General features: G+C 35.3%; 2 protein-coding genes across 3 annotated transcripts; one reads left to right on the top strand and one right to left on the bottom strand.

Annotated features, from left to right (window-relative positions):
• Nucleotides 1–2,210: 2,210 nt before the first annotated feature.
• Nucleotides 2,211–12,232, bottom strand: LOC129278470 (G-protein coupled receptor 161-like). Its single transcript, XM_064111320.1, has 4 exons — nt 12,127–12,232; nt 8,387–8,919; nt 7,043–7,851; nt 2,211–6,457 (listed from the first exon to the last, which is right to left on the bottom strand). The coding sequence occupies exons 2-4, from the start codon at nt 8,800–8,802 to the stop codon at nt 6,135–6,137; spliced, it is 1,548 nt and encodes a 515-aa protein (XP_063967390.1). The 5' UTR covers nt 8,803–8,919; nt 12,127–12,232; the 3' UTR covers nt 2,211–6,134.
• Nucleotides 12,233–12,439: 207 nt separating this feature from the next.
• LOC129278479 (uncharacterized) lies at nt 12,440–21,250 on the top strand. Of its 2 annotated transcripts, XR_010296040.1 has the most exons (4): nt 12,440–12,901; nt 16,800–17,033; nt 19,058–19,240; nt 19,847–21,250. XR_010296040.1 is itself a non-coding variant. In XM_054914626.2 (3 exons), exons 1-3 carry the CDS (start codon nt 12,579–12,581, stop codon nt 19,182–19,184), a joined length of 684 nt encoding a protein of 227 aa, XP_054770601.2. In that variant the 5' UTR covers nt 12,461–12,578; the 3' UTR covers nt 19,185–21,250. The 2 variants fall into 2 exon arrangements, 1 of the variants encoding a protein (XP_054770601.2); XM_054914626.2 differs by having other exon boundaries at nt 12,461–12,901; nt 19,058–21,250.
• The last annotated feature ends 220 nt before the right edge of the window (nt 21,251–21,470 follow it).

Here is a 21,470-nt window from a genome sequence, read left to right on the forward strand (position 1 = left end):
ACATACATGTATTTAGCAAATATATCAAAGTGGGTATGAACAAGTTGATGAACTCTTAGGCCTGAATTCATAAAGATGGTTTTTTAAACCATCGGTTAAACCCATAGTTTATGCAGATTTCCTGCATAAATTACGCTTATTTTACCGCGTATATTAAAAAATGTCCAATGCTGATGCGTGCTTTGTCACAGTGCGCCAAATTGACGCCTGTTGCCATGGTTATCCACGCTATTTAATTCACGAGTCCACTGATTGAAGAGTGGCCTCATTAGTTAAAAACAGTGGACTCATGAATAAAATAGCGTGGATAACCATGGCAACAGGCGTCAATTTGGCGCACTGACAAAAGCGTGCATCAGCATTGGACGTTTTTAATATATGCGGTAAAGCGTAATCTATACAGGAAATCTGCATGAACCATGGGTTCAATCGATGGTTTCAAAAACCACCTTTTGAATTCAGGCCAATGAAACTCAATTTTCTGTTTGATTTCTATCCTTCTGTTTCACTTCTGTGAAATTATTGATACATATACATTCTATTTCTTTGGCATACTTTTTTTTTTTTTACTTTTATAGAATTTTAGTAATATCCGTACGTTTGTTTAATTGTTTTTTATTATTGTCAATTCTGATTTCAGATGTCCCTTCTGTTTTAACACTAACAGTAATATTTTCGGGGCTGGGGGGGGGGGGGTTCTCATGGAAAAGATTATATTGTGAATAATTGTATAATACTAGTACATGTATTTATTTACTATTGCCATTATTACCATTGTCAAATGTGTTATCATTGCTTAGAAAGTAATAATATAATAATTCTGTTCCAAAATCATAAAATGTGTACCATCTGGTCTTCTTTCATCATCATATCTCTCTCTCTCTCTCTTCTTACCTTCTGTCTCTCAGAAAAAAGGAGTGAGAATTGCGATTAACCATTGTGATTAACCATCATTTTTGTTTCTGAATAATATTCCCTTTATCAAAACTTCTGAATTTGTTTCTTACATGGGCAATTCCATAAAATATGTACGTCAGACCCCATGTATGTGAGACCTTCATCATGAAATTTTCTGTCTCTTATTTCTGGTTCTTTCGACAGTCTGTAATGCTCTAAAATGATCATGGCTTGGTCAGTTTATGAAGTGAAGTAAAACTTGAGAAAAATGGGGGTCGTATATACGAAAAGGGTGATTATTTGTGAAACTGCCCACATGTATATTTCCTTTACCTTGATTGAAATGCAAATCAGCTTGCTACACAAACATCAGGGCCCTGTTTCATAGAGACTTTTTATAATAACAAATGCGAGATTTCTATAACAAATTTTCTATCAGCCAATGATATTGAAGGATTTCAGTGGATTATAACTGCTATTGTAAATTTGTTATTGTAACAAGTTTTATGAAATGGACCCCAGATCACTCACTTGTAACAATATAGCTTATACAGAGATGCCAACCTGTTTAAAGAGCATTGCCAATTTGCCAAAAATATATATTTTTAGGGCCTTTTAACAGCATTCTAGGTGACAAAAATATTTTCACCTCTTTTCTGTACACAGAGCTGTCAATTAGTAGGATATTATCAAATTTAGTAGGATTTATAAGGGAAAAGTAACACCAAATGGAATTTTTCCTCGAGAAATATGATTTTTGAAACTTGTAAAAATGATGAGTTTGGGTTGTTTTTCATTTTTTTTTAGAAATTCAGGATTGGAAATAGGATAAAATGAAATAAAGAATAGCATTTTTTTTTCACAATCATGGTTAGCAGTTCTGACAATATAAAAAGTAATTTTCAAGAAATTTGACAGATAATGGTATGAATATATACTGCATAGAAGCTGGCATCTCTTAGTCTGCTATGCAGACTCTGAATGGCTCGTGAAGTGGGATCTACAGCTGGTTTGCGAAGCAAACAAGCCTGAAAGGGCGAGCGAAGCGAGCCATTTCCACATCTGCAGCTCTAGTAGACCTAGTCTGCTATGCAGACTCCTTGAATCAGCTGTGATACACACACTGCAGATGTGGGTCTACAGTAGTAGACTAGGCATCTCTTACTCCTGTCATTCTCTTGATTAGCCTAATCTACATATTGATGAGGAAAAACCATTTATGTTTGAGGTTTCTATGAAAGTTTTATTTCATATTTCAACAGTATAAATAGAAGTTACAAATGTACACAAGCACCAATGCTGATAGTCAACTGTAAGAGTAATAAAAAACAGAATTCTTTACAAATTGATTGGAACAGGACAACTATCAAGTATCAATGTTATTTCTATTTGTTCTCTACAGACTACACACAACTGAATATTCTATCTACTTCCAAAGAATACAACATTCAAATTAAAGCAGTTAGCAAGCAGAATTAAATACAAAATGCTATTGATATTATACAAATTGAGATCAAGCAAAAAATTGAAAAATTCTGTCATATATGGCAGAGATGGTGATATGAATCCTAATAGATGATTGGCTGAAGTTTATCACATGACCTGCCATTTATTGTGGCTAACAGGAAAAAAATGCTCATAGGTGTTTTTAGACCGCCTGAATGTTTGTCAGTTCCAGGTATTTTTTAATCAGGAAATTTGCCCTGATCTACCCCGATCAGTAAATACCAGGTAATTTTGTCAGTGTGAACGCAAATTACGCGTAATATCCCTGAAAGAAAATACTGCTAAATATTAGGTACTACCGTACTTGTCAATATTAATAGAACTTTCAGGGGATATTTCCAAGGTTGCAGGTATTTTGGCAGTGGGAAAGCAAATTACAGGAACTTTCTTAGCCTAGCATGTTAAGAGCGGGCGCCATGGGTGGCTGCTGAGTTAGCAATCATGAATCTTGCGCCTTGCCTGCTCATCAGACTATACTCTGCATGCTAGTAACTTTGATAATTTACCCCGAAGGGATGTTCTTCTGGTCGGTTTGAATGCGGAAAATAATTGTCATTTATTTTCTAGCCTGAACAATTTCTTGTAATTTAACAGGTACTTTGCTAAAGATAAATACCAGTTGCAATGATCTCAAAATGAGTTTGAACAGAATCCGATGAAATTACCACCAAAGTGTTTGTATGTATAAATAAAAAATATGTGCCAAATATCTCTGGAAGAGAATGCGTAATACCTGAGAAATGAGCAAAATAAGCACTGAATTCCATCAAATGTTGGGCATTTTTCGAAGCAATATTAATACACTGTCCCACATATGATTTTTTGCCTTAGTGAACAACAGAATTATCGATTTTTCATGATTTTACAAATAGATAAGTTTACATTATTTATTGTACCAGATCTAGACTAGAAGTGTGATAATATTTTGACAATTAACCTTAATTTAAAAGACTTTCTCAAGAAATTATTGTTTGCTGCAACTACTGTCTTTTACCTTTAATTAAGGTGGGTTGAATACGCCTAATGACTGATACTACTGACGACTGATCAGGGTTTTGAGAGTATTGTTTTATATCAAATAACAAGGATCGACATCACTATCATATAAAACAAATAATGCACATCATGTACATGTAATACACACACTTGTTACCTTTGAAACATTCCTCGGGCATGTTGGAACAGTTACTAAAAAGTATATTGTGCATACCTTCAATGATATGTATTTTATTCAAACAATTTGAATAAACCTTATTTCATTTACAATAAAATACAAACGAACAAGTGGGGATATGACATCATCAGTTTGCTCATTGAATATTCATGAAACATGCCTAGAACTGTTTCACCAGAATAATGCAAATTATATTTAAAATTTTCAGTGTTTTGTTTGTCTAATTTTTTTTCTTTTCAAATCATATTAATTTCAGCCCAGTTTTAGCCTGGAGTTAGTGGAGTACCCTTTTCAGTACGCATGTATTATTTCCAATCAAAGGTTAATTATCAAATACTTTTCTTCATGAAGATGAAGCAGCTGTTGTCCTCCCTTTATATAAAAAAAACTTGGCAAATAGCTTCATTTTAATACAAAAGAGGGTATTAAAAAAGTACTACATGGAATTAAAAAAAAAAAAATATTTGATACTGAATTTATTGTTGAGTTGAATACTGTTTTCGGTTCTTTGGCATATATCTTTAATACATGTATGTATATTGTTTACTGAATACGTATAATTAAGTATAGTTAACATGAAAATCAAATCAACAAGGACCGAAAATAACTGCAACTTACATGTATACAAAAAAACTTACAACTCAACTCTAGAATTTCATACAAGATACTCATACATGCATATAAAACAGAAATAGCACACAAGAATTAGAGAGATAAACTTTACAGCTCTAGGCATGGCAGAGTGCTACTGTCTTATTCTAAAGCACATTTGGTCTCATCCCACATGGATGCATTAAATCCTATTTTCTCAACTTTACTAGTTTGTCTGATAATAAAACAGGTAAAAAAAACACTTGAGACAACAAAAAATGTTCTCAGAGGGTTCATTCCAAGGACTGCTAACAGAGGCACATATACTGGCAATCATTGTGATGTCGCAATAGAAAGCAGAAGTTGGCCTCCTTTTTAGTGCAATGCATAGGAAATTACATTAACTGTCAACACTGCTGACCAATTCTATAAAACAAATAATGCACAGGTTTGGTGTTAATGCGATGCAGGCATCTTGGATGTGCACTGTAAAAACATACACACACGTTGTGCTAGAGCCTTGTGCTTGTAATTGTGGCACACAATCAACTAATCAAGTGTTCTGCATCGTCATTAACAAACACACAAATACACCCCACGTTGCAGTGCATTTGTAGTAAATAGCACAGAAACTAGGGATGGGAAGACATCATATATTGACAATGTACAGTATGTCAAACAGATATGGCCTATATATAGACACAAACTACCTGTATATATCAAAATATTCAGCCTCGACACATGGACAGATATAAATTCACGGACTGACAGACAAACCACACATGTACATACACATACTGTACATGTAATGCAAGCAACAAATAATTTCAGATAGCATGTAAATATGATTAAACTTATTATAAATAAGTAATTGAGTAAAGGATATTTCATAAATTTTCAAATATTTGTAAACATTGGGTTCAATACAACGGCGATTATTATTTTGTATAAAACAAGACAGACATGAACCAGATAACATTTACCTCATGCACTTAGAGCAAAATACAAAATATTGCTTTCTTAAGTATGGTTAAATTATGAATTGTTTAATTCATTTTCTCACATGCATGGTACACTTTAAAATCTTTATATAAGATTGTGCAAGAATGAATGTCAGTTTCAAGCCTTTTCATGTTACATCATACTTGTAATTATATGCAATTCTAGCCTCATGCCTCAAGGATGCATATATTTATATATATTTCAGAACACAATTAATGAAAACACTTTAATACAAAGACTAAAAAATCAAGAAACTCAAGGTGGGACGTACACGATAATTCAAGCACATGACACTTTGTTTAAAACTCACGACAATGATTAAGGGCAAGATGCTCTATTACAGGGGTATTATATATTCAGCCCAAGACAGAGAAAAGCTAAATACCTGTATTTATTGTTTATCCATAAGAGAACCATGATACGGTCCTATACTACGTGTAGTTTGCCACTATGAAAACTACTATGGATGATGGTCTTGATTTTGATTGGCTGCTGAACTCTGTTACCATGGTAATTTTCCTTTTAATGGCAAAGCTACTATAAAGGTGGGTTTTTAACTTAGGATCCACGATCCAGGGCCAGTGTTCAATGTAAATGTGTATGAATTTATATAATTTGTCTTCATTATGTTTTTGCATGGCATGTAAACAAGACAAATTTCCATTTATGGATAATAAATAAATACTTTTACTTAATCCATTGTTTGGTCTACTATTACTTAGGTCTAATTACTACTTAGTCTAATACTCATTTGAGCTCACAATTATTTAGTCTCATGCCAGATGGTCTAGTTTCCACACTTGCTTTTTTTTCTACAATTTTTGTCAAATGCAATTTTGGCTCATAAACAGACTAAGTGTGTTGTAGACAAGATAGGATTAGATCAACTGGGATGAGACCAAAAGGAAAGGGTAGACATAGTTTCTGTAGACCAAGTGGCAACTTACCATTCATATCAAAGTCATCAGCTCACAGTGCTCTCATCAAAGCTAACTATACTGAGCTTACGACTTCCACTCCCGACACTTTTCCCTCCTCCATTCGCAATGACCTTTGAGGTTGAACTTCGACCCGACATTGACCTGGTGATCATCTGCGAAGGTCGGTGAACCTGTGCAGTAGTGCTGATCTGTGTGGTCGGTTCAGTCTTCAATCTTTCAACCCTTGTCTTCTTGACCCCAGAGTTCAGTTTGGCCTGCTTGGATTTTCCGGAAGAGCTGTTTCCAGTGTCTGGTGCGGTGGTGGTGGAAGACTCGATGATACTCGCCAGGTGAACTCCAGATGCAACTGGAATAATATGAGATACATGAAGAGATGGAACTATCTGATTTTAATCAAAATAACTTGCAAACAGTTTTTTTGTTTTAATTATTTATCATCCATATATTCTCATAACATGTGATTTTACAGAGTGGCCTATTATTTGACAATTCAAATTATTTAATTTCTCAACAAAATTTCATAAAATTCCAACCAATTTGTTTCACTTTATATTTTCCAAAGGATATAAATTTTGACTTCCAAGATTCCAACTATACAAACTTATTGCCCCCCCCCCCAACAACAACAACGTTTCAATACTTGAATGGATGTGTCTCTATATAAATTATAATTCAATAATAATATGGGGTATTTATAATTAGGAGTACCTTGAACACCTAACAAGAAGTATAGGTGCTCAAGGCGCTCCTATTTTACCACAGCTAGGCTAGGCCAACAAAAACATTGAAAAACAAAATAAATAGAGATATCGGGTACGTGTATAATCTCAAAGGCACATCCCACATCACATGATCCTGGGTTTATGCGTAACATAAGTTAAGTTACAATCTTGATGATCAAACTGCAGATATCGGGTTTTGAAGAACTAACCTGAATCGCCGCTTGATGTCTGCTGTCCTGTGTTGGTAACCTGGGTGCTTTGAAGAGTGAACTTTCTTCTCAAAGCAGAAGTGTAACTTAGATCAGTGATACTCCCACTAATGCTGAGACGTCTTGATTCCCTACGCCTTGCAAGGATGTTATCATCATCCCGCCAGGCCCACTGCAGCTTAAGTGACCTTGCGCAGAACATCCCAAGGACCTCGTTCCGCACCGTCTTGTTCCAGATAGCGTAGATTACTGGGTTGAATATAAGGCTGCAGTAGGAGAGCCACATGGCCCCGGCTTCTAACCAATCAGCTATAAGCTCATCGCCATGCACCATCTCGTACATCAATTCTATTATGAAAGGACACCAAGTGATTAATATTGCACCGACTGTGACCAGTACCGTCCGTAACGCTTTTGTTGGAGAATTCATTCGGATGTTCACCAGCAGAGATGTTCGTCTTGACCGCCTCCGTGTCATCTTCTGAATCGCTTCCTCCACAACCACATTGCCATGGCTGACCCGACGCGATGATCTCTTCGCAACTTTGAGGATATTCCCGTAGCAGAAGCATATGAGGAACAGAGGGAAGACTGTCGTCATTATTGCATAAAATAATGAAAATGATTTCTCGTAATGCCAATCCACCATGCAGGCTGATTTGGACATCTGGAAGCTGTACCTTGACCAGCCAAATGAGGGTGGCAGAGTGCACACAAGTGCAAGGATCCAAACGCACACTATAAGGTGAGTGGTATAGTTGGATGTTACTTTCAGAGGATACATCATCGGCTGAACAATGGCATAATATCTGTAAGAACAATTACAAAACAAAAGTGTTCTTAAAACAATGTCCTTAGAAAAATGGTTTTCGAAAGGCACATCCAGAAGAACTAAAATTCAATCATGCGAATTTACTGGCCGATTCAAATTGTATGAAAACTTTTCCTTTTACTGATTTAATGTACAGTAATCAAATCATAATACATCATACAGATGTCCATCCCCCACCTTAAAAAAATCTATCAGAATCGGTATGCCAGAAAAGTGAAAAGCTGTTTGCTTCTGCCAACAATCCCATGTGTAGCTGAAGCTGAATTAGTGATCAGATATAACATAATTTGAGTTTTTATATTTTGTTGGAGAATCTATACATGAAGGGGTTGTATTACAACCTCTTTGTAATTAAAATCTCAAAAAAAATATTGAAAAATATATATATTTGACAATATAAACAGTACGAAAAATGATTTTGCATTGAAGTATAGTCTATCATCCCCCACCTTCCACCTATCCCGCTCCCCCCCCCCCATTAAAAAAAGGAGAAATCTTTGAAAAAGAATTACCTGTCGAGTGTAATGAGAGCCACGTTGAAGAGTGACCCAGTCAGTGTACACAGTGAGATGAACCCCATCAGATTACACATCACCACACCAAAGATCCAGTCCCGGAGGACACAGGCTGCAAGGTTGAAAGGCAACACGGTGAACGACATTACCGCGTTAGCCAAGGTCATACTGTAGATGAATCTGTTGCTGGCATTCTGCAGGTAAGTCTTCTTGTGGATGGTGTAGATGATGATGGTGTTGAGGGCACCCGCTGCAATGGCTATCAGGGACAGGGTGGCTGCCTCCAGGATGATCGTCCACTGTGGAGTTACAAAGACAGCATCTGAGGCAGCACCTTCATATGGAATTGATGTTGTATAGTTCAAAAGATCTGAGGTACCGGTATATAAATCTGTGGTGTCCATCTCCAACATAAAACAGCAGCAGCTGAGGTCCAGATAATCCTTTGGTCTTGATGAGAACTGACAGGAATCTCAACCCACCCCAATTCAAGCCATGGGAGTGCTTTTCTCCTCATCTCAAGGAATCACCTATTGCAGGAAAAGAAAGTGATACAGGAATTTTACCATTAAGTTGTCAGATGACATTGGACTCTCTATTAGCAGTTTAATAGGACAAGGTCACTTTCCTACAGGGAACCTGGTAATACATGTACTTATGCACAAAACATAGAAACATCAAGGTCTCCAAAAATCCAAGAACAATGTAAGAGACCCTTTGCCTTTTTACTAGTTTTACCCTTGGATTAATTCAAGCGCTTGGGACCTTGTCAATAACAATCATTCAAAAAGTCCTTGAAATATCAGAATTATTATTTGTAACAAAAATACTATTAAATTCAACTCATTTATGATTTGTTTTCATTACAAACTTGGGAATCATTCTTTTTTATTCACCACAGCAATAAAAAACTTTTGTGCATATTTTTGTTGGGGCACTCTAAGTTCTAACTAAGCTCTTGCTAACGTTAGATTGGTGAAAGGGCCGGTGATCGGCGGTGAAAGTCACAATTGGAAAAACAAACTCTATAAGTTGAATTAGACATTTTATTATTGTAATGTTAGAAAAAATAAGACATGAAAGAATTAAAAGACAAAGTACGGACCGGTAGATCTACATGATATATAGATCTAGATCTGTCAAACAATTGCATTGGCATCATCGTGAAATTGGTTTTGGGAACTTATCTTCACTTCTGTCTGTGCCTGGCGGTGGACTTCTATTTTACCCGATGTGACGTCGACCAACATGACCAACTTCACAAGCCAAGCTATATAGTGCTAGAGTCTAGATCTATATTATTAGAAAGCAAGGAAAACTAAAATAATTCGGCCAATTCTTCTTTGTATCACGTACCAATGATCATGCGCCACCCAAAACAAGAACCTGTGCTCCAAAGTCGCGCTCTCCCTGGTTCAATGAGTCTACACTTGTGGCCCGCCAGCAACGCCGTCAAGCGGAAAGAAAATGGCGCAAAACAAGGCTAGATTCGGACCGAAAACTATTTTTGGAGCAAAATGATAATGTTAACAAGGTAATTAGTGTAGCTAAAGTGAATTACTTCCAGGAGAAATTGAGCTCTTGTGATAGTAAGGAAGTTTATCATATCATTTATTCTCTTCTAAATAAGAAGTCTGGTCATCTTCCTATACATGACTCAGCATCTTCTTTGAGCTCACAATTTTCTCAATTTTTTGTGGAAAAGATAAGGAAGATTAGAAAAGAAATTGACGCTCTGAATGTTGTCCCTAAAACTAGGTTCGTTGATTCAGTTGATGAAACTATTCCTCTCTTTGAAAGCTTTCAATCATATACTCAATCTGACGTGTCCAAGCTTATTATGAATTTCACTAACACATCCTGTATGCTAGATCCCATCCCGACGTGGCTTCTAAGAGATAATCTTGTGCAGTTATTACCATTAATCACTGACATTATTAATATCTCTCTATCTACAGGTAGTTTCCCTTTAGGAGCACATTCATCAATTGTTAGACCCCTGTTGAAAAAGCCGAATTTGGACCAAAATGAACTTTCAAACTACAGACCAGTTTCTAATCTCTCTTTTCTTGCTAAACTCATTGAAAAAGCAGCTTGTTCACAACTAGTTCAACACATCGAAAGCAATAATATGTTTGATTCTGTTCAATCTGCTTACAGGTCGCATCATAGCACAGAGTCGGCACTGGTTAAAGTTAAAAACGATATCATGTTTTCCCTTGACTGTAACAGAGTTGTTTTGATTACACTTTTAGATTTATCTGCTGCCTTCGACACGATCGACCATGGATCTGTCATGGTTTGAGTCATACCTCACAGGATGGTCCTCCAGAGTTAACATTACTGGTGCACTATCTAAACCCACTAACCTTGATTTTGGTCTTCCTCAAGGTTCGGTGGTAGGCCCCATCGGGTATTCTATATATACCCTACCAGTTGGTAACATTATTACACATCATTGTATCAACTACCATCTTTAATATGCCGATGACACCCAATTGTATATTTCATTCAATCCGAAAATCCCAGGAGATTTAGTTGTTGCTATGTTTCGACTTCAGAACTGTATTTCAGATATTAGAAACTGGATGACAGTTAATAAATTAAAGTTAAATGACTCAAAAACAGAATTCTTCATAGCGGCCTCTCCACACAGCCTACGCAATCTGCCAGATCTAAAGTTAATAGTTGGCGATATATCCATAAGCCCTTCAGTTACTGTTAAAAATCTTGGTGTAATTTTTTTGATAGAGAAATGTCAATGGTGGACCGTGTTTCTCAAATATGCACTACTGTAACTTTTCATTTAAGGAATATTTCTTGAATTAGAAGATATATTACTCAATCGGCCTGTAACAATGCAATTCGTTCTTTAGTTCTGTCCCATTTAGATTATTGCAATGGTCTTCTCTCTAAGTACATCCCCATTACTCAAGTAGATCGCATTCAAAGGCTTCAAAATTGGGCAGCTCGAATAATTTATCAAGTAACAAGATTTCACTTCTCTAAACCACTCCTTGAATCGTTACACTGGCTTCCCATACAACATCGTATAGTTTTTAAGTTACTTTTGTTAGTTTTTAAGTCTCTTAATAAGCAAGCACCTTTATATCTGCGTGATTGTTTGACCCTACACCCCTCGCAGGAATGTACGAGCCTCCAGTGACCCATTCCGTCTCACATATAAAATCACTAGGAAACTGGCTGGAGATAGGACTTTTACCATAACCGCTTCAAAATATTGGAATCGCTTACCTTTCATTTACTCTTAGACAATCACCATCTGTTGCTTCATTTAAAAAGGGACTTAAAAGTAAACCTTTCTTTTTTCCAATCCAGATTTTTAGGATTGTAACTGTAAGGTTTCATTTTTATAGTTGTAACAATTTATTTTTCTTGTTGTAAGCGCTTTGGGCCATTCTGGGAAAAGCGCAGTATATAAATAATAATAATAATATTTAATAATAATACCGGTATCTTACCAAATTATCAGCCCATAATCATGATAATTTTCGACCTGTCAACCGTTCTCACTGTAGGCCTACTGAATTATAATTATATTTACCTAGCATGACTAGAATTTAGAAAGTAGAACTAGAACTTCAGTAGAAGAAGAAGATGCGCCCAAAGCCGCAAAGCAGAAGAAACTACGTTAAATCTCTAAACGTTATTTAGACTTGATCCACTAGCATAGGATCGGTAGTGGTAAAGAGTAATAATACATCATTAATACATACATGGATGATGTAGATGTACTCGTTGTTCGCGGTCGTCATGCGATGTGACACCCAGTAGCTTAAACGTACACAATCCTCCGATCCCCATTGCTCCGTGTACATTTCTGCGGAATTCTGCAGTGATCCACGTGTGTGGGCCAAATGAAAACATCCTCGTTCACTAAAAAGTATATTAAAGAAACAAAATATACAAAATTAAGTAAACAAAGACACATTTTTGATATTTTGGTCTATAATTTCAAATAAATAAAATTATTCAAAAGTGTTTAATTGAATAATAACCTGTATTTTTGCAAACAAACAATACAATTTCTCAGAAAGTTTTGAAATCGGGGGACCACCCACGGACCATTTACCATACATGTACCAACAAAAGTCAGAAAAAGTCAGAACCACGTGTATGTCGTAGCTGAATTCAGATTGATACATTCCGCCCTGAATGAAATTATAGAATGGCAGATTCGGCGAAGACTTCAGCTCCAGGGAAGAGCATAGCCGTGGAAGAGCTGCTAAAGAGAATATTTGAACAATGTCAAAAACATGCTCAGGAGGGTGACAAGGATAGCGATGACGAGATATCCGACGACGAAGAATCATCCGAGTCTAACGATGATGATCTTGTGGAGATAGCGTATTCAGCAGCCTTGGGTACAATAAAGCCGTATGACTATGAGCCGCTGGTCCCGGAAGCTCAGGCCAAGGCCGACGCTGAAAAACGTGCCAAGGAGGAAGCAGCTGAGGCAGCGATGGCGTACCGGCTTGGAAACAACGACTGGCAAGTGTTTTGAAGAAAGGGGAAAATGAAAATTAGGCCTAGCCCTAGGCCCTAGGCTAGGCTAGATCAGAGCCGTTTTGGGGGCAAGAGTTCCATATGCACCCCCCCACTAAAATTGAAAATAAAAACATGGATAAGCATGATAAGGTTCAGAATATTTAAAATACTATACATTGTATCTATAATCTAGCCTTAGACCTAAAACATGATGATGCATGATGGGGGGAGTGGAAATACATACCAATATTTATGGTATGGCTTTATTCCGTCAATTTCGAGCAGGATCTAGTGCGTGTAATTGTCCATAGACATCGGTTTATTTGGCTTTTGCAAATTTAAGACTAAATCTGGCCTAGATAAGAAAGGGAAACTAAACTCTAGCTCTGTAATGTTTACACTAAGTGACTAAGCAAGGATTTGGTTGTTGAGCTTTTTTGAATTGCATCGAATCTTTAGGTACCCGTCCTGACTCAGTCTGTACTAGCAGAGAGAAGCTCTGGGGCCTGTTGCATGAAAGGGTCTTTCGTAGAACCATTCTACGTAAGAACGAGATATCGCTCAACTGTTTCACAAAGCCGATTTGGGCGATACGAAGAATGGTCCTTGGAAAGACACCTCCAGACATGTCCTACGTAGGCATGATCTTCTTTGCACACCGCCCGCCACCGTCGGCATTGAGAGAAAATGCATTTACGGCAAGCCACACTGACATATCACCTCTAAACATTTTTTTTTGTTGCACTCTGATGCATTTTATCTGGGATGGTGCCAAGTTATGTTTTATATGGGGGCTATTAGTTGTCATCAATTTCAGGTCGTCTTTTTGCACGGCAGGACGACCAAAAACGGATGTCATTTTAACTTCTCCGGGGTACATGTATTATTCCCGGGGGTAATGTATAGGGCCAAATATTTTTTAAAATAATATGTTTTCTTCTATTCTCCCTCCGTCTTATCCCCACCCCTTTTCTATTAAAAAAATAAACTTGAAATACTTGAAATGGGCGGCACTATATCTCTTTAGCCGACCCCAGTCATGCTTTCTCATTAAAGATAAACAACAAATTTCTTTAAAAGAAATTATGTAAGGTAAAAAACGTGTTCAATAACATTCAGCAAAAAAAAACCAAGACAAACAAAACTAAGATGTTAAACATGCTAACTCATTTATTTATTTTTATTTTATTTTCATTATAATTATTTTTTTTTGCTGAGATTTATTTTAATCAATGAAAATTAATTGCTGGATTTGAAACAGTGAAACAAAAACAAAAACCTGCAGCTAATATTGAATTTAAGATACAGGTTAAGCCTCTAGCTTACGAATCCATCACAATCATTACACATGAAGATAAGTTCATTAAAGAAAAGATTATGGAAAGTCCATACGAAGAGGCGCATTTTAAATCTTTTATGTTATTTCTTAAACCTTATATTCTTATATAATTAACTTCCATAAATTAAGTGATCATCTTTAAATATGACCAGCGTTTATGATCGTTGTCATATTTAGCATTATTTCTGTAAAAGTATTTTTCCATTGCGGATTGATTCACACCTTTTTCTATGTTTTAATTATTATTGCAAAGTACTGCTTTATCCACTTGGACATGTTTGCAGCAATTTTTTATATTTTCATTTTCTTCTGTTATACTCATCATGCAACTGAGGTATGTTTATACTCTAAACACTCACATTTGTATTTCTTGCGTTATATCTGACAAATAAAATAAATAAATTAGATTTTTCACACGCAGCCTCTCATATTTTCCTTTTTAGTCTCATACAATCAGACACTGTTGATTTTGTTTACTCCATTCAAACCCTATATTTACCTCAACAAATTACATATTAACGCATAATTTGCAAAATTATCATTATATACAAGTATTCTATAAAAATACAGAATATTGAACTCATAAATGTCGAAATTACTTAGTTAAATCAATTTTTATGTCGGACAAGGGTCTCTTTCGTTGAAATATCAATAAAAGGTGTCTCTAAAAAGACACCGTGTTCTAAATAAGGGAAATAATGAAAATTTCGATTTTATTTAGTTATGTTTGTGAATCTTTAAAGTTTTTTCTCTTTTAACCTCATAAAGTAAGCTCCATACATCAATTCTACTATCAGTTATAAATAAAACATTATTTGATCTCCTTTTATTGAAATATCGGATTTTATGTAAAGTCGTCATTCAGAAATAAAAGGTTCAGGTGACGATGAAGACTAAATATTTTTCCGATACTATCGATATCAAACGATGTCGCGGACTTGGAAGACAAAATTGCCTTCGTGAAACGGAAAGCGCTGATTTGTCGCCAATCTTCCTATCTCGGAAGAATGGTCCTAGGACGTTCCTACGTATCGCTCATCTCGTCTTGCAACAGGCCCCTGGTCTCTGGATGAGACGACTTCGCACCACCCAACCTCATGGCCTGAACATCCAAGAGGGGAACGACTGATTATTCTTTCCTATCCACTTTCAATTTATGTAAAAATATAATTTTTCCCCTCAGCTCTTTTGAATAGTTACATTATAGTTTCTTCCTCTACTTTCCTCCCATATCTCATACAATTTCAGCTCCAATTTTTTCTTCCTTATTCAGGCGATATAATATATATTTTTTTTTCTCCACTCACTTTTAGATTTACCACATTTGCTTATTTACATGTATACTATGGTTTCTTCATAATACACCCCCTCTCTTCTATATTTGCTTTTACCTTTTTAGGCAATTTGCTTCCTCTTTTTCACAAATACAGGGTTTTTTTTTTTTCCCCTACTATATAGTCTTATGTTTTTTTCCCGTCACACCTAGTGGATTACAATATCAGTTACACCATATGTGTATTTATATTTTTTCATATACATTTCTTTTTTGGATATATTTATATACATATCACTTATAGATACATATTTACACTTACCTTCTTCTCTTAGTTTGTTTAATGCTTTATCATATATACTTATATGTCTTTTGCACATTATTAGTTGTTCCCCATTCTTTTCCTTTTTTCCCCCACTCTTATTCACCAGTTTATTATGCCTTTCTTTGTAACCTGTTTGACCCACCTCTCACTAATTCTCTTGTTATTCATCTCTTAATCATACCCTCTATCACTGTTTTGTTCCAGATCCTGTTTGATGTTGCCTGCCTCATTATCTTAATCCCTCTTGGCTTGAGGTCTTTTACTGGCCTTACTTACACTAACTTCCCTTTGTGTCTGCCTACTCCTTTTCTTTCATCCCCTTCACTAACCTGATTGGTCTTTTCTACTCACTAATGCCCCTTTTGTCTCCTTGTTTCTAGTGTTGCTGTAGCTTGTTTGTGGTCTATATTATGGTTGTTCCACTTTATATGTTTGTCATTTTGCCTCCGACAAAGATTCTGCTAGGATCGAAAGCTTAGGCCCCTTTTTGACATTCTTTTTTAAATTCAACGTCATTTACTTTGTCTCAAAGAGTTTTTCCCGGTCTTCTCATAATACATTTTTTTTTTAATGAATATATGTTAAATAAATGAAATCAATGAAGCTCTAGGATTTAGGGCTAGAAAATTTTAGCTTTTAGAGCAAAAATAGAAATCTTGGGGGTGAAATTGTCAATTTTTACCATCGTATATCTACTGTGTCTTTTTTATTGAAACTTTCTTACCAGAAGTTCATACTACATGTAGATTTTCTAGGGGATAGGGGCAAAAAAAATTTATTGTGTTATTCTCATTGGTTAACCTCTACTTTGAGTTTGATTAGATTTTGTTTTATCAAGGCACACTTTGAAGTAAGTTCTTCTTTATCAGTCTTTTGCCATGTCCTAACTGTATTTCCATGTACCTTCCTTTTCCACTGCAGTAACATTATCGTTTCTTTTTTTTTTACTTTCCTGCAAATTCAGGTGTTCCTGTGGGGGTTGTCAAGCAATGCCAACGGTAAAGGAGTCTGTATGCTGCAAGGAAGTTGAAATGATCATCAGAAAAATGAATGCATTTGAGGCTGAGCAATATGGCCTGAACTGCATAACGGAACATCCAGGATTTCAACCTGTGTGTTTGAACAAATATGTTCTCGAGACGGCGCTCTACCAGTTCCTTCAGGAGTTCAAGAATGCATATATTCACAATGACACTGAGTAAGTTTAAAGCTAAAGCATGTACATTTACTTAAAGGCATTGGCGGCGGAAGCCAAAAAAAACTGGGGGGGGGGTCCACCTGAAATTTTGGGATGGACACATCCACCGCCTATGCTTACAGGCTTGCAACAAAAAATTCCTTGAAGGTCAAGACAGCTGTTATACCTTGGTCAATTTCTTTGTATGGTAATTGAACAGTACATGTATTTTTCATGACTAGTGTGGATAATGTGGATAAGTTTTTTTTTAATTGATCAAAATCTGAAGAATAGAGTAAGTCAGATTTTATTTTTTCAATGAAAAATCATGAATCCTCTCCCAATCTCTCCTCTTTATATGTCATTGTCAACTAACACACTTTTCACCATCTGTTTCACTCTCATTTCTTCAAAACCAAACCTCTGCACCATATATACAGGGTGTATCGAATAAAAGGAAACCCAAGTTTGATTGAGTATAATTTTAAAAATATGGATTTTTTTATTATAATAGTCATATCACTAAAAACTACAACTCTTTCCCTTTCCAATGACACCTAACATAGCTTACAGGGTCCACGCTTCACTAAATACCATCCTTTTGAAATATTTATACAAAAGACACGGTGGTTCACTTTCATTGCCTATTGAGTGGCTTCTTTGAATGTGCCCCAAAATGATTAGCAATTCAAATGATTTCAGTTAAGCATTCCAATTACTTTTAATTAAATGAATTTGGTGAATGAATTAGAAATGTCTATTCATTTAACTAAACAAGGCTTCTACTCCATGATTTCCAACATGGTGCAACTCACAACTGCACAGAGATCTTTCTTGGTAAAAAAGTATCATGAGACAAGGAGTTATCTCCAGACTCAAGAAGCATTTCATTTAATGTTTCCGGATTGGGACCCCCCTACCAAGAAGACAATATGGCTTAATGTGCGCAAGTATGAAGCAGAGGGAACGAGCCATAATCTCAACAAAGGAAGATCAGGAAGAAGTCAAAAAAGCAAAAGCAAAAAAATCTGGTTTCATCACACTCACCTTTTCTTTCTCATTTCATCAGCATTTGCTTGAAGAGTTCAGAGACTTATTCTTATTTGTTACAGACATTTAAAAAAAGAAATGACCAAGAAGTGAAGAAAAATAAACAAAGTTTGAAAATGAATAATTGATGATATGTATCATCATTTTGTCTTCATCCTAAAAAAGTTTAATTTTGAAAATGAAAGATGCGTGAGAGTGAACCACTTGAAATTTTGTAACACTTTTTTAGAACAATGGTGTTCAGTGATGCATGAGCGTGACGAGCCAAGAGTGCTATCATAAGAAAGGTAATGAGTTGATCTATCTGTTGATATAAACCCCACTATTACCAGAGTTATATTTTTGAAATTATTATTGATCAAATTTGGGTTTCCTTTTTTTCGATACACCCTGTATATGTTTCCCCCTAACCATCAACATTACATTCCGCATTGCTGTCGCTTTTGCCTACAGTATTTTAAACTCTGGTCTAAAGTTGTGATGTACATGTAAGTATGAATAGCCATTTGTGGAAGTTAGCTAAAAGAAAAGTAGGAGTTCACATTTGGTGTTTTATTTATTCATATCTTTCTGGGAATAATTACATGTTACTGTAAAGAGATTTCTTCACCGAGTTGTAAAAGATCACAGTAAATGTAAGATAAAAGCATACATGTATACAATGTAGATAAATTTTTGACATTTTTAGCTACCCATAAATAAAGACTTTGACCATGGCCTACAGTTAAGTTAAACTGTACTTCAGAATACTGGCCCTGGTCTCACTTCCATACAGCATTACTGGTCCCACAAAACTCTTATATATATACCATTCCAATAAATCTTTTAAAAGATATATTTTCCTACACCATATTTTGTAAAATTCATCTATCAAATTACAGACATGGTGGTGGTGGTGGTAGAGGGTTGGGGAAGGTGTTATAGTTCTGCCTTTATTGGTGTTTTATTTTTAAGTGTATTTCCCTTTTGTTTTGTTTTTGTAACTCTTTCCACAGGAGATACCGTAACCTTGCTCACCGGCAGCTAACGAGGTGGTGCTGGCATTTCCTCAGTCGGAATCTGAGTAAGATGGTCACTATCCCATCGTGTGCCCTTGTAAAGATCCACCAGGCTTTTCCATAGGTCAAATGTACCATTGCTTATAACCTCTTACATTTTTGTTCTGTAAAAAGTTAAAGGTCAAGTCCACTCCAACAAAATGTTGATTTGAATCAATAGAGAAAAATCAGACAAGCACAATGCTGAAAATTTCATCAAAATCGGATGTAAAATAAGAAAGTTCTGACATTTCAAAGTTTCGCTTATTTTTAACAAAATAGTTATATGAACGAGCCAGTTACATCCAAATTAGAGAGTCGATGATGTCACTCACTCACTATTTCTTTTGTTTTTTATTGTTTGAATTATACAATATTTCAATTTTTACGAATTTGACGATTAGGACCTCCTTGCCTGAACCACAAAGTGTTAAAATAATGGAATTCCACGTATTCAGGGAGGAATGAAACTTCATTTCACATGACAATGATGAGAAAATCAAAATATTTCATAATTCATATAATAAAATACAAAAGAAATAGTGAGTGAGTGATGTCACCAGTTCCCTCATTTGCATACCGACCGGGATGTGCATATAACTCTTTTGTGAAATGAAGCGAAACTTTAAAATGTCATAACTTTCTTATTTTACATCCGATTTTGATGAAATTTTCAGTGTTATGCTTGTTGAATTTTTCTCTTTTTATTCGAATCAAGTTTTTGTTGGGGTGGACTTGTCCTTTAAGTACAAGATATTGAGATGAATAAATGATGTTGTTTAGGTATTGACAGAATTTAGTGTTCTCTTAATGTAGGGTATAAGCATACAAGTTTATGTCGTTGTTGTTGTCATAAAAAAACCTGCAGAGGGAAAAGGAATTTTGAAAACCATATTTGGATTTCAATATTTAGGTATGTTTCGTAGGCCTTCTTAATTATGGAGGACTCCAATCTTAATCATAAAAATGTGTATGAAAGAATAGAAAATTAAGTAAAGAATGATAATAGTTTAAAAGAAATTGGACAAGGAACGAGTTATTGCTGTAAATTGTACATGTACTTGTATGTAAATTTTGAATCATAGGCAATCTTGTGTTGTGAGTTGTGACAACTGGTAGGGACAACTTTCCCATAGCCATTACTTAATTATCAGGGATTTGTAGTTTTCTCAAATTCTCATGGTAGCTATTCCCCTGAAAATTGCAGTTTTAGATCAAAACTCATTTTGTATTTTATGACTCATAAGAAATAAGGTTCATGTTCAATAACCAGTTTAGGGAAATCTTGTGAGGAATTATTTGAACTTGTATGTGATAACAGATTTCTATATGACTGAGTAAATTCTAATCATAAGGTATTCATATGCTGCAATGTTATAGTACTAGGAAATTTAGCAAGTAGGCCTACATGTATGCATTTTGTTCAATTTGATATCTTATATTCAAGAGAAGCAACTTGAAAATGCTACATATTTACATACATAGTAACAGTCTAAATTAGTGATGATATGTTTGATTTTTGTTATAAGTTGATTGAGTCTTTTGGTAGTTGCTTGATTTCAGGCACAAACCCCTGTTTGGGTTTTTTTAAGCACTTGATATTGGTCTTAAATAATTATTAAGTCTAGTAGAGAGGTACAGTATTTTGCATTTCAACTTGTGGTAGACTTTTTGTTGACTTTTTTTGTTTCCTTTGTGGTAGACACATTTGTTGATTGAAGCATCAAGTGTCAATTAGGGTTTTTGTTTGCAGAATAGCCACTGCCATTAATGATGTTTAAACAGTACTTTATCACATGACAATTGCCAAATGATAAGTTCACTTGCCAAATCACATGAACAATCTGTAATAGGTAGTAGGTACATGTATTGTTGGCAATGGGCTCTAAAAAGCATAAACAAAGAGTAGATAAGCTACATTATTAGAATAATGTACCAGTCTCTATGTGCATTTGCATACTTTTTATACTACATATAAATGGCTGCTGTATATATATATATATTGAGCTTCTATTTTGCACCTTTAACATTTATGAAGTATATATATTTTTTGTTGATCCAGTTTTTATATGAAATTTGAAAAAAAAAATACAGTAACGTTGTAAATTAAAAAACAGATTAAACATGCTATTGAGTTGCAGTCACTGAAAATATTATGGTACTAGATGTGTTGTTTTTATTTTTTTCAAACAGGTTTGCCTTAAAAACTTGATTACAAACACATGTACATGTATGTAACTTCAGAGTTCAAAATTTCAAAAACAGACATCTTTCCATGCAAAAAGGATAATGAAACCATGAGAACTTGTGTGAAAGCATAACAATCAATGAATAAGATCAACAAAAGTTCTAGTAATAGTGGACAAATAGT

This window comes from Lytechinus pictus, chromosome 16 (genome assembly GCF_037042905.1).
Source record: "Lytechinus pictus isolate F3 Inbred chromosome 16, Lp3.0, whole genome shotgun sequence".
NCBI lineage: Eukaryota > Metazoa > Echinodermata > Echinoidea > Temnopleuroida > Toxopneustidae > Lytechinus > Lytechinus pictus.

Excerpts from the sequence above, each read along its gene's own strand:
- LOC129278470 (XM_064111320.1), bottom strand. The coding sequence starts at position 8,802 with ATGTTGGAGATGGACACCACAGATTTATATACCGGTACCTCAGATCTT. Across the intron at positions 7,852-8,386 it reads GCTCTCATTACACTCGACAG|ATATTATGCCATTGTTCAGC; the intron begins GTAATTCTTTTT and ends TTGTTCTTACAG. Across the intron at positions 6,458-7,042 it reads GACATCAAGCGGCGATTCAG|TTGCATCTGGAGTTCACCTG; the intron begins GTTAGTTCTTCA and ends ATATTATTCCAG.
- LOC129278479 (XM_054914626.2), top strand. The coding sequence starts at position 12,579 with ATGGCAGATTCGGCGAAGACTTCAGCTCCAGGGAAGAGCATAGCCGTG. Across the intron at positions 12,902-16,799 it reads CGGCTTGGAAACAACGACTG|GTGTTCCTGTGGGGGTTGTC; the intron begins GCAAGTGTTTTG and ends CTGCAAATTCAG. Across the intron at positions 17,034-19,057 it reads TATATTCACAATGACACTGA|GAGATACCGTAACCTTGCTC; the intron begins GTAAGTTTAAAG and ends CTCTTTCCACAG.